Source organism: Mytilus edulis, chromosome 8, assembly GCF_963676685.1.
Source record: "Mytilus edulis chromosome 8, xbMytEdul2.2, whole genome shotgun sequence".
Lineage (NCBI taxonomy): Eukaryota > Metazoa > Mollusca > Bivalvia > Mytilida > Mytilidae > Mytilus > Mytilus edulis.
In genome coordinates, this window is record NC_092351.1 from 24,262,753 (window position 1) to 24,278,510 (window position 15,758).

General features: G+C 30.5%; 1 protein-coding gene across 1 annotated transcript; it reads left to right on the plus strand.

The window, feature by feature from the left end:
* Positions 1-19: 19 nt before the first annotated feature.
* Positions 20-14,876, plus strand: LOC139485126 (ubiquitin-conjugating enzyme E2-22 kDa-like). The gene is made up of 6 exons (XM_071269275.1): positions 20-400; positions 2,434-2,586; positions 4,357-4,439; positions 5,419-5,582; positions 6,662-6,726; positions 8,159-14,876. The coding sequence occupies exons 1-6, from the start codon at positions 338-340 to the stop codon at positions 8,228-8,230; spliced, it is 600 nt and encodes a 199-aa protein (XP_071125376.1). The 5' UTR covers positions 20-337; the 3' UTR covers positions 8,231-14,876.
* Positions 14,877-15,758: the final 882 nt, after the last annotated feature.

Genomic DNA, 15,758 nt, shown 5'->3' on the forward strand with positions numbered 1-15,758 from the left:
GCGTGAACATGATTAAGACAACTTGACCCTAAGATTGACCTTATATGACCTAATATATTTCAACGAAACGTAGAAAATAGTTAACTTCAATGAAACATTAGCGGAATTATATATAATTCTATCTTATTTTATCGCAAATATATTTAATTCAAAAATTTCCGTGATTAAAGTAAAAAGTTCAGTTTTGTATTTAATGCGCAACTTTCCATGTGCTCACTTCCGGAACAAGCACTGTTGAAAAAAACATTGAAAGTGTTACTCATCCCGTTTAAAAATTAATTCTATTGATTTATTTTGCCCTTAACTTGTGATTGATGTAACATTTTGTCTTGTAAATATGGCCAATATTGCTGCTGCTCGAATACAAAGAGAATTCAAAGAAGTGGTTAAAAGTGAAGAGGTACAGACTGCTATGTTCTTTGAGATATATTCCATCTATAAACAGCAGATTTATTTCATGATCACACCGACTCCAAAAGCCAATCTTTATCATGAAATGGTTTCAATCTAGAACCATATATTTACTGATTTCATCATGGACTTATCATTTCCTTATCAGGACAGAAGTGAATATGAGTTATGACCAAGACATTTTAACAGGACAACCTGAAGGAGACTATTCCTAGTTACCTAATTTCCTGATTGATGGGTAACATCCCCAAATTCATGGTTAATAGCTCAGATCACTCTTGTCATTGCCATTGATGCTAAAAGTTGTGAATTTTGGTCTGATGGCAAAATTTCTACATCACTATTTAGTATTATTCCCAGTTTAATAAGCATAATTATTTCATACTCAACTTTAAAAAGAAGATGTGGTATGATTGCCAATGAGACAACTCTCCACAAGAGACCAAAATGACACAGAAATTAACAACTATTAAGGTCACCATACAGCCTACAACAATGAGCAAACCCACACTGCATAGTCCGCTAGAAAAGGCCCTAAATGACTTATAACATGTAGATTGATAATAATAATAATAATAATAAATTCTTTATTTAAAGAGGGTAAACTCAGTTAGTTACAATAAACTAATCTTCCTCACCAAGGCAGAAACCAATATGGGGAAATTGAGTTGACTGCAATAAGGAATGTTCCAATAATCACCTGTACAGGCTTATTTTGTGTGTGACTTGCTTTGTAGAATCTGGGACGGTTCACCTTGATTTATGCTCACTCTGGGTCTGACTACCCCAATACCAATGAATATACACATTTTATTTTGTATTCTGTATCATGTCACTTAATTTATAGTATAGAGGTTTATTTAAAAGTTAACTTTCACACATAATTTGATATTCATTTTAAACAAAACAGCATGCATTATGAATAAGCATGATAAGTAAAAAAATAAAAGTTACGTGATTAGCATGATTAGTGCAAGCTATCAAGGTTAAACTCTGAACAGGTGTAAAAAGCTTATGCATCTATTTCCCATACAGAAACATGATAAAAGAAACTTGCATGTAAATAAATGAAAAATCCCAATGTCCTACATGTCCTAGCTATATACAAACAATTTGAAGTACAGACTTTATTCTGGCAAACTTTACAGTTAAACTAATTGTTCTGCGCCTCTGGGTGCATGGGATGTTTTGATTGACAAATAAAAAATGCTGTTGTTGTAAACAGTCTTTTATCATTTGAACTACTCCTGACAGACATGAAACAATGACAACCACTAAACTACAGTAAGCCACATATAGAATTTGGCAGGGTTAAACATGTTTGGAGGTGCCAATCCTTCTCTAACCCAGGACAGCAATGTAACTGCACAACACAGAACAAACTTAACAAATAAAACTAAAGGGAAAACAAATGAGAAAACAAAAAACAATAACTACTCAATTACAGGCTACTGACAGTCTTTTGAAACATGTTTATCAGGCATATAAAGAATGTTGCATGGTTAAAAAGGTGCCAATGCAACCCTCAATTAACCTGGAAAAGTAATGTACAATGTAACAGTGCAACATAAAAACAAATACTTAAAATCAGTTGAAAAAGATCTAGATCTTATTACAGTGTTGAATTGCATTTGGCAACCTTTTAGAATAAGATATTCAACATGTTCTAAGGATTAAATAAGTTTACCTGTTGTGTTTCTGCACTCTTACAGTGAAAGTTACTTTACCTAGACTCAAACAAATATTTTGAAACTTAAACACATTGGTTTTTACCACCAAACACTGGTCATGTTCAAATTTGAGTGGCATCACTTGCACTGTTCATGTCCCTTTATAAATGAAAAAAATGTAATTTGTTGTATATTTACAAGCCCTAGACATCTGTCCTATGGATATATTCTTCATTTATTTAAGTTTAACAAAAATAACATACAAGTGGAAAGTGATAATGAGTAGATTTTACCTTCTTACAAATATCTAACATACATGTATAACTAAATGCGTTTATCTTTTATAATCCAGGTGGAACGCTGTAAGATAAAAGTATCACTGAAAAATGATATGTATAATGAGTTAGAAGGGACGATAGCAGGACCTCCCGACACACCATATGCTGGAGGAACATTCAAACTAGAAATTAAAATTCCAGAAACATATCCATTTAATCCTCCTAAGGTAAGCTGAAATATTGACTTGGACACTATGTATTTTATCATTTACTATGCCAAAAACAATGCTCATTTTTGATGTGTAATAAAAGCTGAACATTAATAAGATATCATTGCTCAGGTTTTCTTTTGCAATTTACATGAATACTTTAAATACCAATTAGTCCTAGGGATAAAAATGTATACCTGAGTAACCTCCATTGTTAAACATTTTATAACAGAGTTACATGTAAAAAAAAATATCAAATTAACTAACTAATCATATACTAATGCAGTGGTCTCGCTAGCCCAAAATAGAAGGGCGCCGCGCCCTGGGTGCCCTCAGCCGCTCCCTGGGTGCCTTCATCCGCGCCCTTCTGCCCTGACGTCTTTTTCCAAAATTATCTTGTGCCGTTTTGGTAAAATTTTGTTTCATCGATTTCTGATCTCCAAGTTAATTACATATATGACCTGTGTGATTGCCCCCAGGTTAATCATGTCATTACAATCAATTACAATGATAAAGACTTCAAAGGTGTTAATAACTAGGTAATTTAATTAGGACAATGTATCTTTTTGTCATACTTTTGATGAATGTGTCAGCGAGTGTGGTGTGTTTAGCTTGGGTCGTTATTTTCTTATTTTCGATCTCCAAGTCACAATGGAAGAGCGTATATAAATGAAGACTTTCATGGCTTTAGAATTGAATTTAAGTCATCAAAATAAAACTATGCCTTTACAGAAATGCCTTCCATCTCAACTTGTTAGCGACAAGCACAGTTTTTAATTAACCCAAACGTGGTGGAAATTGATTTTGGAGTTACTTCCCCTGTTTTAGCTTATTACAAATTTGTGCTCTAAAAATATTATCTAGTATCAAAAAAGGAATAAATTACCAATTGAATATATAATAACATAATAATGTTACCTTAAAGATATTAACTGTCTTTGAACATATTAAAAAATATATATTGCAATTTCTACTTAATAATTATACTTTTAGCAATCCATGTTCTAAACATTGTTAAATTAGTAATGCTCTCAGTTTCACATCTTATGATGTATTAAAAGCTATAATTCCTATGTAGATAAAACATAAAACACATATTCTTTTGATAATGGGTAGAGTGAAGTTAAACTGTAAAAACATAATATGTTGATGAAGATGTACTATATCATTCATAACTACACAAACATTGAAATAAAGACTATAGTTGAAAAGCATCTTTATTTAAAAAAAACAACATATACAGTAAAAAAAAAAAAGAGATTCATTACCTCGTGATACACACAGAAACGTAGACAAATAAATGAGCAGTGCCTTTTCTTATCATAAAAAGTGCCCTGCCCTCCACTGGCACCCTGCCCCTTTTGATTTCTAGCTAGAGCACTGTAATGTACTGTGTATATATGCATTTCAGGTATCAGTCATCCTTATTATTAAAGATATAAACCTAGGAAGATGTTGACTCTCATTTATTAACCATAAAACTGAAAACATGTTCCTCTTGATTTCTTATTTATAAATTTACAATAAACTTGTACAATAACATGTACCTGAAATTTTATTATTTGAGAGATTTTAGGCTGGGGAATATTGTCCAAGCTAGCCCATAGAGAAAAAAGTTTAAATTTATTCCCTGTAACTAACATAGGACACTGTATGGCCTGCAACAATGAGCAAAACCCATACCATTATTTGGCAAAAATTTAACAATTGAATTCTAATGAGAAAACTAATGGCCTGAAGTCTCTTTTGTGGTTGAGTATATTAATGGTAAACAAATCTTTTTTACAGGTAAAATTTACTACAAGAATATGGCACCCAAATATTAGTTCTGTCACAGGAGCTATTTGTTTAGATATTTTAAAAGATCAGTGGTGAGTTTTTGTGATTAAAAGACCTGTTGTATTAATAAAAAAATTGAAAGTAACTGAAAATGTGCATTAAGTCGTTTGTGAACTTTTGAAATTGAATGCCAAATTCGATCTTTTTATGCCCCTGCCGTAGCAGAGAGGGCTTAAAGTTTCACCCTTGTCGGACTGTTTGAACTTACCAACATCCTAAATTGGCTTACGTTTTCCAACTTTAAATTGCCTCAACCAAATGTTATGAAAGTTCAAAATTATACACAAAGCTTATACTGTCTAGAGTTATGCCCCTTTACAAATGAAAAAAAATGCGGAATATTTCAGTTCCTTTCTCTAACTTAAGTTTGCCTCAACCAAATGTAATGAAACTTAAACTCAATGCTTATTTATACAAAACACAGATTAAGTTTGAATTTCGGTGGCATCACTTTTACTGTTCTAGAGTTGTACCCATTTACAAATGGAAAAATTGATGAATTTTTAATTTCAGTCCCTAACTTTAGTTTGACTGAACTGAATGTTATAAAATTATATATACAATGCTTATTACCACAAAACTCAAATGAAGTACAAATTTGGCCAGTTTCACTTGAAGTCCTTGAGTAATGTCCGCATATAACGTTATATGCAAACGATCTTCCACGTTTATTTACCAAATTTTGCAACTCACAGAAAATAGAGATTTGTTAGTGTGAGCAAGGGACCTCCAGTAGGATATCCCCTCAGGTCACGTTTAAAAATTAACTCAAGTCATCTTTATGCCTTCTACACAGTTCTGAAGTAATATGATTCTGGTTTTAATAAATAAAAAAAAAATCATAAGTCCTTTCAAATGAGATAACTCGTCCCAAAGCCACAAGTCAGATTTGACCATGTTGAAACCACAGATGACAAGCTGCACGTGTCACATAAACACATCTTCTTATTCTTTTCTAAAATGTATATCAAAATTTAAGCTCTAAATTGTATTCTGAAATATTTTTTGCAGGGCTGCTGCTATGACATTAAGAACAGTTTTATTATCATTACAAGCTTTGTTAGCTGCAGCAGAACCCGATGATCCACAGGATGCAGTTGTAGCCAAACAATATAAAGATTGTCAAGAAATTTTTATAAAAACAGCCAGACATTGGACAAATATATATGCTGGTGGTTTGTATATACATATATATATCTATTGGAAATAAAGTCATTGTTCTTGTATATCAATATATCTTGCTACCAGATTCAGTGGCGGATCCAGAACTTTGTCTAAGGGGGGGCCCGCTGACTGACCTAAGGGGGGGGCCGCTCCAGTCATGCTTCAGTGATTCCCTATATAATCAACCAAATTTTTCCCACGAAAGGTGGGGCCCGGGCCCCCAGGCCCCCCCTGGATCTGCCTATGAGATTACTAGATTACAGGGTTGTAATCTGTATCCCCTTTGTATTGATTTTTTTTTAAAACTTAATTTTATAAAGTTTCATTTCCTTGATACTTTGATAAGATTTTGATAACATATAGATATTTTAAGTTTCATATAAGATATATTTAAACACTTCTAAACTATATAAGCATTTCAAAGTTTAAATATTGACAAATTAAATTTATTAACCATGAAGACAATACTCTGATAATATGATTTTTCGATCCTGTAAATTAATAATTTAATAAATAATTATAAATTGATGTACATGTATCTAAAATAATCCTGCTTCAAAAACAGTTACCAATGACTCACCATGTCTTACATTTTGATCTGAGAAGCTTATTATGAGTTATTTGACACTTAAAAAGCTGTTGTTTTGAGGTTAAGATGTAAAGTTAATATGGAACTTTACACATGCTTCGCCCAATATGATACATATGTAGGATTTAAAACCCTATTATATTGTCTGTTTACAATCCAGATAAGATTATTCATTATAGCACATTTCATTTCCACAGAAACTTGAACAACAATTTAAAGAGAGGTCCAACCTTCAAAGTATTTATTTAGAAGGGATTACATTTGATTATAGAATTGTACAATTGCTTTTTGGTTGGATTTTCCCAATTTGCCATTATAATCTATAATCAGAACATCACTATTTTCAATAATAAAAGAGAGCGATATAAACAGAAAAAATATCTAAAGAAGAAGAACAAACAAACATGATATAAGACAGAAACATATTTTAAAACATTGTTAAAACATGATTAAGATAAACAAAACAAACTGATGTTATAGGCTATGAATTATGTTTTGTAGGTCCCCATAGAGAATTGGATTTAGAAAATAAAATTACACAAGTAATGGGAATGGGATTTGATGAGGTAAGTACTATGTAGAAAATGATGTTACTTGTTTCTTTATTTGCATTTAAGATTCTGTTCAAAAAATATCTCTGCCTTTTGTTACAATTGAAATAAATGTTGGGACTCGCCAACAAATACTGTTATTACCAAAAGACATCTAGAGGGCAACACACTGTCTTCAACAACAGACAGACAATCAGATCATATGTCAAACCCTTCATCATTGTTTTTAGTTTACCGTTCACAAGAAACTGTGAGCTTTAGCCATCACTTGGCATCCATCGTTGTCCATCCAGTGAAAGCTGTTTCAAACATCTTTTCCTTTGAAACAACTGAACCTATTTATTTAGAATAAAGTTTGTGTTTTATTTTCTGTTTCATAAAAAAACATGGCTGTCATGGCTAAAAATTGAACATTGTGGTAAAATGCTGTTTTTGGCTTATATCTCAAACACTGAAGCATTGAGAGCAAATCTGATGTGAGGTAAAAATGTTCATTAGGTGAAGTTCTATCAGCCCTGACATTTTCAGATGAATCTATCAATCCATTGTTGGATTGCTGCCACTAAATAGTTATTTTAAGGAAATTTTGCAGTTTTTCGTTATTATTTTTAATATAATTTAAAAATAAACATTAACTGTTAACATAAAAAATGTTCAGAAAAGTAAGATTTACAAATAAGTTTATATGATCAATATTATCAATTGTCCCTTTAATGAGTTAAAGCCCTTTAAAAAATGTTTCACAATTTGTTCATCAAGGTTACTTTAAAAAATCTTGTCCTACAAATAAAGGCATACTGCTGTTTGAAATTCATAAATCGATAGAGAAAAAACAAATCTGAAGTACAAACTTAAACTGAGGGAAATCAAATATAGGAGTACTACAACACAACAGAAACACAACATTAAAATGTAACACACAGAAAGGAACTTTAATATAACAATGGCCATTTCCCTGACTTGGTACAGGGCATTTTAAGTTAAAAATGGTGGGTTGAACCTGGTTTTGTGGCATGCCAAACCTCCCGCTTTAATGTCAATGTTAATTATAACATTAAAATGACAATCTTATTGTCCTATGATTCTGTTGAATCAATTTAAATAAACTAAAATGAGTTTCAGAGTATATAGTATAATTTTTGTATTTTATTTCCAAGTTACATAGCCACTATTGCTAAAATGGAACATAGGGGTTAAAGGATTTAAAATGTCTATCATTTTAAAATTGGTAGTTGGTTGGGGCTTTCCTTAGTTGTTTCACATCAAATTTAGAATGATTAAGTGGAAATACAAGATTTAAAACTACAATTTAATATTGTGTAAATAGTGTGAAAAGAAAGCATTGAAGAACAGAATGAACCTATTGAATTCATATGTATTCACTAACTTAAACAAAAATTTGCTTTATATCATATATTAAAATAATAAATTTTCTGATGTTTTTCAGGGCAAGGCTAGAGTAGCACTATCATCACATAATTGGGATATAGAAAGAGCGACAGAGAATTTACTCAGCTAATATTCATGTGTTATAGACATTTTAACAAATCTACGTCCTTTTGTTATTTATGTTGATGATGAAACTCATATGTGATATTGTTATGCTGGAGGGCAAGGAGAAGGGTAACACCAATACTATGGAAGACATCATTGTTATAAATCAACCATTTGTCAGAATAGTTACCAATCATCCTGTACAGATATAAATAAATGGGCTGTTCCATAATTGGTTTTGGTTGGAGATGGGAGACACTCATATTGTGGGTGGTTGCATTTTCCTTAGAAAATGAAAAAAATTAAAGAAAATTTAATATAATGAGTCGTTTGGGTCTTAAAAATTGTGCCTCTCATGTCCCCCATGAGTTTAATTCTGGAACAGCCCTAAAGATTTTTATATGATTCAATTATTTTTTTGGCAATGTACATATAAACGACTCCTAAAGTTGTTACATGTACAAAGGTATTAATGATGTAATCTGGAAGATTTTTTTCTTTATAATTTCTGTTTTCATGTTAAGGAAGACGGAATCTTTAAGAGGTCAACTTGGTCTTTGAATAAATTGTTTTTGTAAAATTCTCTACATTGCCGAAATAAACATTGAAAATCTATGCACTGAAAACAATTGTTGGAAGTATCCATGAAACAACATCAAATAAGTGAAGATTTAAATATTATTTTAAAACACTGTTTAATTCATACATGCAGAGAAACAATACAGGGCATTGACCTTGCCCCAAAAATTGTGTTTTTTTCTCTGTTTATTCCCTGGAGACATGTGCTCTATGTATAGTCAGCCACAAAGAAATTTGAGATCTTTTGCATAAAAACATGACCCATCTTCCTTATAATATACATGTATATTCAATAATGTTACATGCAAAATACATTATTATACCTTAGTTATACTAAAATTTTCTGAAAGCTTTGATTTTAAATTAAATGATTAAATGTTATTGAAGTGTGAAAAATTGTGGTTAATTCTTGTATCATACTCATTTTTACGTTGGTGAATTAACAAGCCAAAGAAAACTAAAAAATATACTATCTAATTTTGACCAAATGACATTCGATGCCATTGATGGACCTTGGTATGAACTTCAAAAATGCAAAATGTAAAATGTTGACAAAAAATTATCAGAAGACAAATTATATAACATGTCAAGATAGTGTGTATAAAGTGTTTTTGATAAACATTGATATTGTACACATAGTTTCTCAGTTTTCTTTTCAAGTTGTTAATCTTTATGACATTGCACAAAAATTCAGATCCTATCTCTGAAATTTCCTAAAAAGATTTAAAAGGTTTATGTAGAGGAATTTGTATGAAGTCATGAAAAGAAACTTCTTTGCACAGGAAGCAGAATTACAAAATAAGGGAGGTAACTAACATGACAAAGTAGTATTAACCTATAACTCTGGTCTTGCCCTCCATAATATCACCTCATTGTATGTTATACCTACTTATCTCATGTGATCAAATAACATTTTGTCACTAGAGACTTATGATTGCTTGTACGATTACTGTTTTATTGAAGTTTAGAATTGTTTTTGTTAGAAAATTACATTACATGGATCTCCACAGACTAACATTAAAATTGTTTGCACAAAATATCTATGACTACATGTAATATTGGATTACTAGACAAATTGTTCATGGCTTTTGACTGCTTTCCTTGTCTTTATTATAGATTTATTTCAACATTTTTTAATGTTTTCTCTTTTTTTGAGTCCTAATTTAAAGGATGTGATAAGGTCCATAGAGAAACAATGTAAGTTTTACATTCTGAGAATACAGATTAAACCTGTTAAAGGATCAGACAGGCAGTGCATATAAAGTAGGGTATGAATTGACATTTGGTCGTAATGGCAACAATGTATTTCAACTAAAATTTAGAAATTGGATGGGTTTGTTACTTTTGTTTTCTGTCAAACTTCTTTATTTGAACTAAGGCATCAATTATATTTGTAGATTTCAAATATAGTTAATTTTACAAAATTTAGTGAAGCTTATCTAGTGTCTGAATGTTTTTCAATTGGGCCATAAAAAATATGTTTGTTTGCCCTAACCCTACCCTACCTACTCAAAAACTTTTATTGCCTTGATTAGAAAAAGTTTTTGTTTAATCTGATCTGTATGACAAATAACATCCGACAATTCCATTTCTCTTTTTATACAACCGCAAAAATTTTAATTTTTCGTCGTATATTACTATCACGTTGGCGTCGTCGTCCGAATACTTTTAGTTTTTGCACTCTAACTTAAGTAAAAGTGAATAGAAATCTATGAAATTTTGACACAAGGTTTATGACCACAAAAGGAAGGTTGGGATTGATTTTGGGAGTTTTGGTCCCAACATTTTAGGAATTAGGGGCCAAAAAGGTCCCAAATAAGCATTTTCTTGGTTTTCGCACTATAACTTTAGTTTAAGTAAATTGAAATCTATGAAATTTTGACACAAGGTTTATGACCACAAAAGGAAGGTTGGGATTGATTTTTGGAATTTTGGTCCCAACAGTTTATGAAGTAGGGGCCAAAAAAGGGCCCAAATAAGCATTATTCTTGGTTTTCACACCATAACTTTAGTATAAGTAAATAGAAATCAATGAAATTTAAACACAAGGTTTATGACCATAATAGGAAGGTTGGGTTTAATTTTGGAAGGTTTGGTCCAAACAGTTTAGGAATAAGGGGCTCAAAGGGTCTAAAAATTGAACTTCGTTTGATTTCATCAAAAATTGAATAATTGGGGTTCTTTGATATTCCGAATCTATCTTTGTATGTAGATTCTTAATTTTTGGTCCCGTTTTCAAATTGGTCTACATTAAGGTCCAAAGGGTCCAAAATTAAACTTAGTTTGATTTTAACAAAAATTGAATCCTTGGGGTTCTTTGATATGCTGAATCTAAAAATGTACATAGAATTTTGATTATTGGCCCAGTTTTCAAGTTGGTCCAAATCGGGGTCCAAAATTAAACTTTGTTTGGTTTCATCAAAAATTGAATAATTGGGGTTCTTTGATATGCCAAATCTAACTGTGTATGTAGATTCTTAATTTTTGGTCCCGTTTTCAAATTGGTCTACATTAAAGTCCAAAGGGTCCAAAATTAAACTAAGTTTAATGTTAACAAAAATTGAATTCTTGGGCTTTTTTGATATGCTGAATCTAAACATATACTTAAATTTTTGATTATGGGCCCAGTTTTCAAGTTGTCCAAAATCATGATCCAAAATTATTATATTAAGTATTGTGCAATAGCAAGAAATTTTCAATTGCACAGTATTCAGCAATAGCAAGAAATCTTCAATTGCACAGTATTGTGCAATAGCAAGCAATTTTCAATTGCACAGTATTGCGCAATAGCAAGAAATCTTCAATTGTACAGTATTGTGCAATAGCAAATATTTTCAATTGCACAGTATTGCACAATAGCAAGAAATATCTAATTGCACAATATATGCAAGAAATTTTCAATTGGAGTTATCTTTCTTTGTCCAGAATAGTAGTTGAATCAACTTAAATCATTGTTTTATACAATATACAATGTATATTCACTTTTACTACCAACTGATAAATTAAAACAATCTTAACCATTCAGTGATAACAAGCACTTTATTTTACATTTTATGATGTATTTAAATGAGTAGTTATTGTTGCAAACTCCATTAGGAATTTGAATTGAGATCAGTTTTGGAAAAAGGGAAAGGGGGATGTGAAAAAAAAATGGGGGGGGGGGGGGGGGGGGTTAAATTTTTCTCATTTCAGATTTCATAAATAAAAAGAAAATTTCTTCAAACATTTTTTTGAGAGGATTAATATTCAACAGCATAGTGAATTGCTCAAAGGCAAAAAAAATATTTAAGTTCATTAGACCACATTCATTCTGTGTCAGAAACCTATGCTGTGTCAACTATTTAATCACAATCCAAATTTAGAGCTGAATCCAGCTTAAATGTTGTGTCCATACTTGCCCCAACTGTTCAGGGTTCAACCTCTGCGATCGTATATAGCTGCGCCCTGCGGAGCATCTGGTTCAAAATAAAAAAGAAATTGTCTACCTACCTACCTACCCACTGTCGCTACTTTTGGGTAGGGTTTTGGCAAACTAAAATATTTTTAATTGTGGCCTTGCATAGTTTGCAAAGGACTAAAATTTGAAAACAATCAAAAAATGGTCTAATCAGTAAATTAAGATTTTATTGGACCAAATGTAAGATAATTTTTTAATTGAAATGATTATGAATTAATTAAGAGGGTCTGTTTTAGGAATGAAAAAACTTCATCAGATTTTCTTCTCCCATATAAACTTCATTATAATTGTTATAGATATTAATAAGTTTGTAAATTTTGCATGTATGACAAAAGTGCACTTTAAATTGCATAAGAAATCTGTGGCAAGAAGGGAAGTAGATTTGTGAAAATAAACACATTTTCACTGTTTGGTATAAAAACACAGAACAAACTTTATTAATGCTCTACTTTATAAGTAATATATAAACATTTGTAAGATTTAATAGGGATTAAAACTCAAATTGAGTAGCTAACTGAGTTTTCTTAATAGAAAAACAATCACATTTATAGAAAACTGAATTTCAAAAGAAGAATCCATATTTTTACCCATATGTTTTCATATTAAAAAGAGATGATTGTTATTCATAAAGCCTGTGATGTCTTGAATGTGTTGAATGTGAAGTATGATTGTACTCTTAGATGCATTAAACTTATCCTATAGATCTCTTGTTTTTTAAACTGTTATCCAGGTTTAAAAAGTCCATTCAATATTGTAGAAGGCACTTGTTATGGTATTCTTTCGTCTTTCCTTTCCACAAAGGAAGAGACTGTTTTGATCATTTAATCAATTAGTTGTAATTGAACATGAAAATATTTTAAAATTCTCAGAAAATATTGGTTTTTGTTCTTTTGGCCATTTAATTTTTTTGATTGGAGGGTCGCTGATGAGTCTCTTTGTAGAAAACACAAGTCAGGAGTAAGTTTCACAAAAAAACTTACACGACTAAGATTGGTCTTAAGTCATTAAACAAACCAGTATAGTTACAATCAATCTTAGTCGTAAGTTTTTTTTTGTGAAATCAACTCCTGGTTTATAAAATAATAAGACTCTTTGATGATTTTTTTAGTTGCTATTTGTAATCTTTATAATCTATACTTTCATATAAGTAATTTGGCATAAGAATGGCTGTTGGTCAGAATTTAATAAAAAAATTTACTTCAATATGAAGTGAATGTGATTATATATATACAGGTTTGGTTAAAAACTATGAATGTTTTAAAATGGTAATTTAGAAGAAGTAATTCTATTTTTACTGTAATTATTTTAGGGATGTGATTGATTCAGTTATTAGCACATGTAAAATTTTGAGATAAACTGAACTGTAATTTTTCTGTTGTAAATAGGTTTCAAGTAAAATGTTAAACTTATCTGAATATATTTAATGTATAACACAATTGTTAATTTGTAAGACCTTTGCAGGAGCAAGGATAATTGAAAACTTGAAATTTTGAGATGAATATTATGAAGTTATGAATGTTCCATGCTTGCTTGAGACTAAGAGCTTGAAAAGAAAACAAACATAAAATGTTTGAAATTATAAAAAACACAAAAAAAAAAACTTACTAGCACAGCCAAATTGTTAACATCATTTTAGATCATGTTGAAATCTTATTGTCAATTAGTAGAAACAAAAGGTTAAAAATATGTAAAGAAAGTTTACTGTCTCATTTTTACAATCAAAAGCTGCATTTATTAAAAACATTCATAGGTCAATCAAAAGTCAACCTTTCTATTCCACAATACTTGTATGACCCTATAGAAATTAAAATTTTTAATTTCAAGAGAACTAAAATTCAAACAACAATAATAGGAATTAAATTTTGGCAGTATAAAAATGATAAATTTAAGTTGTTTAGAAAGAGTTTATGATCATGCTTGCAGATGTTTGTGTGATAAAATGTCTTGATCATAATTATCTTCACTATTTTTTCTTGTGTACAGAACCAACTAAATAGTGAACTTTACTAAATTCAGGTCCATATCAGCATCAACTAAAAAGGTTCTGCAATTGGTAGATGCCAAATATGAGTTTTCTTTCACATAGATTTGCAATCAAATTTTGCATCTGGTTTACATGTAAGTCCCAAAAGATAAAGAAAGAATGGAAAACCATTTATTTTCTAATTTAAATTCCAAAAGAAAGAGTTGAAATATTATCACTTATTAGATGTGTGAATAAGTTTGAAAAACTTATTATTTAGACAATGTTTAAATCTCTTAGTCTTGACTTTATTGTTTTATTTGTAATACAATTATATTTGCTTTATTGTGTATATTCCTGAATGAATTACATCTTAATTGGCACAGGGTTTGTTTTAGTTATGAATTTCTTTGAAAAAATCCCTGAATTATGATATTATGCGTGAAAGAGTCATTATAATTTTCCCTATATTTTGAATGTTTTAATTATATTTATCACAGCAACTGTTTATAGACAATTTAATCTTATTTCCCTAACATTAAAAATTGAAATTTACCAATTATCCTTTAGATTTAGCTACAAAAAGATAAGTTCACACAGAGAAAAGCGCTTGAAACCAGCATAATTAATGATGTTAATCAGTCGTTTATTAAATAAACTTTTTTTTATCAAGCTGAAAATCTTATTCTTTTCATTAAAAATGGATGAAGAGTCTGACTTTTTGAAATAATCAGTTGTGTCATATTTGGACGCTGTTAACAGCATTGAGGTAAATTGTTATTGAATTCTGAATGTAAATTAGAAATTATCTGTTGTGATGAATGAGGGGTCATGAATAGTAACCCCTTTTTGGGATATTTTTGTGAAGATAATCTTTTTAGTTAAGATATAAGAAGATGAGGTATGAATGCTATAGAGACCACTCTCCATTCAAGTCACAATTTTTAAAAAGTAAACCATTTTAAGTCAAATTAAGGCCTTACAGCACAAAACATTTTAAGTCAAATTAAGGCCTTACAAACACAGAGCCTTGGCTCACACCAAGCTAAAGGACACAAAATGACTAGTGTAAAATAATTCAAACAGGAAAAACAACTGTCTAATATAATCTATATAAAAATCTAGAAGCCAGTTATGAACAACCTTTAGATAAGATAAGACCGTTGGTTTTCCCGTTTGAATGGTTTTACACAAGTAATTTATTGGGCCTTTTTAGATTAGTGCTCGATGTGAGCCAAGGCTCCTTAATGGTGACCATGCTTTGACCTAAAATGGTTTACTTTTATAAATTGTGACTTGGATTGAGAGTTGTCTCATTTGCATTCAAACCACATTTTATATCTATATACATCAACAAACTACAATCACTGAACAACAGGTTTCTTACTTGGGACAGGTGCATTAACATGCTTTAGGAGCCAACATAGAAAGACACATATATATAAAAGTATAAACAAAAATAAAACATATACAGCATTTAAGAGAGGGACAGGGAAACAAGCTGTCAATTTGAGAGCACATGACCAATGACAATAACATAAATATCATTTGTTC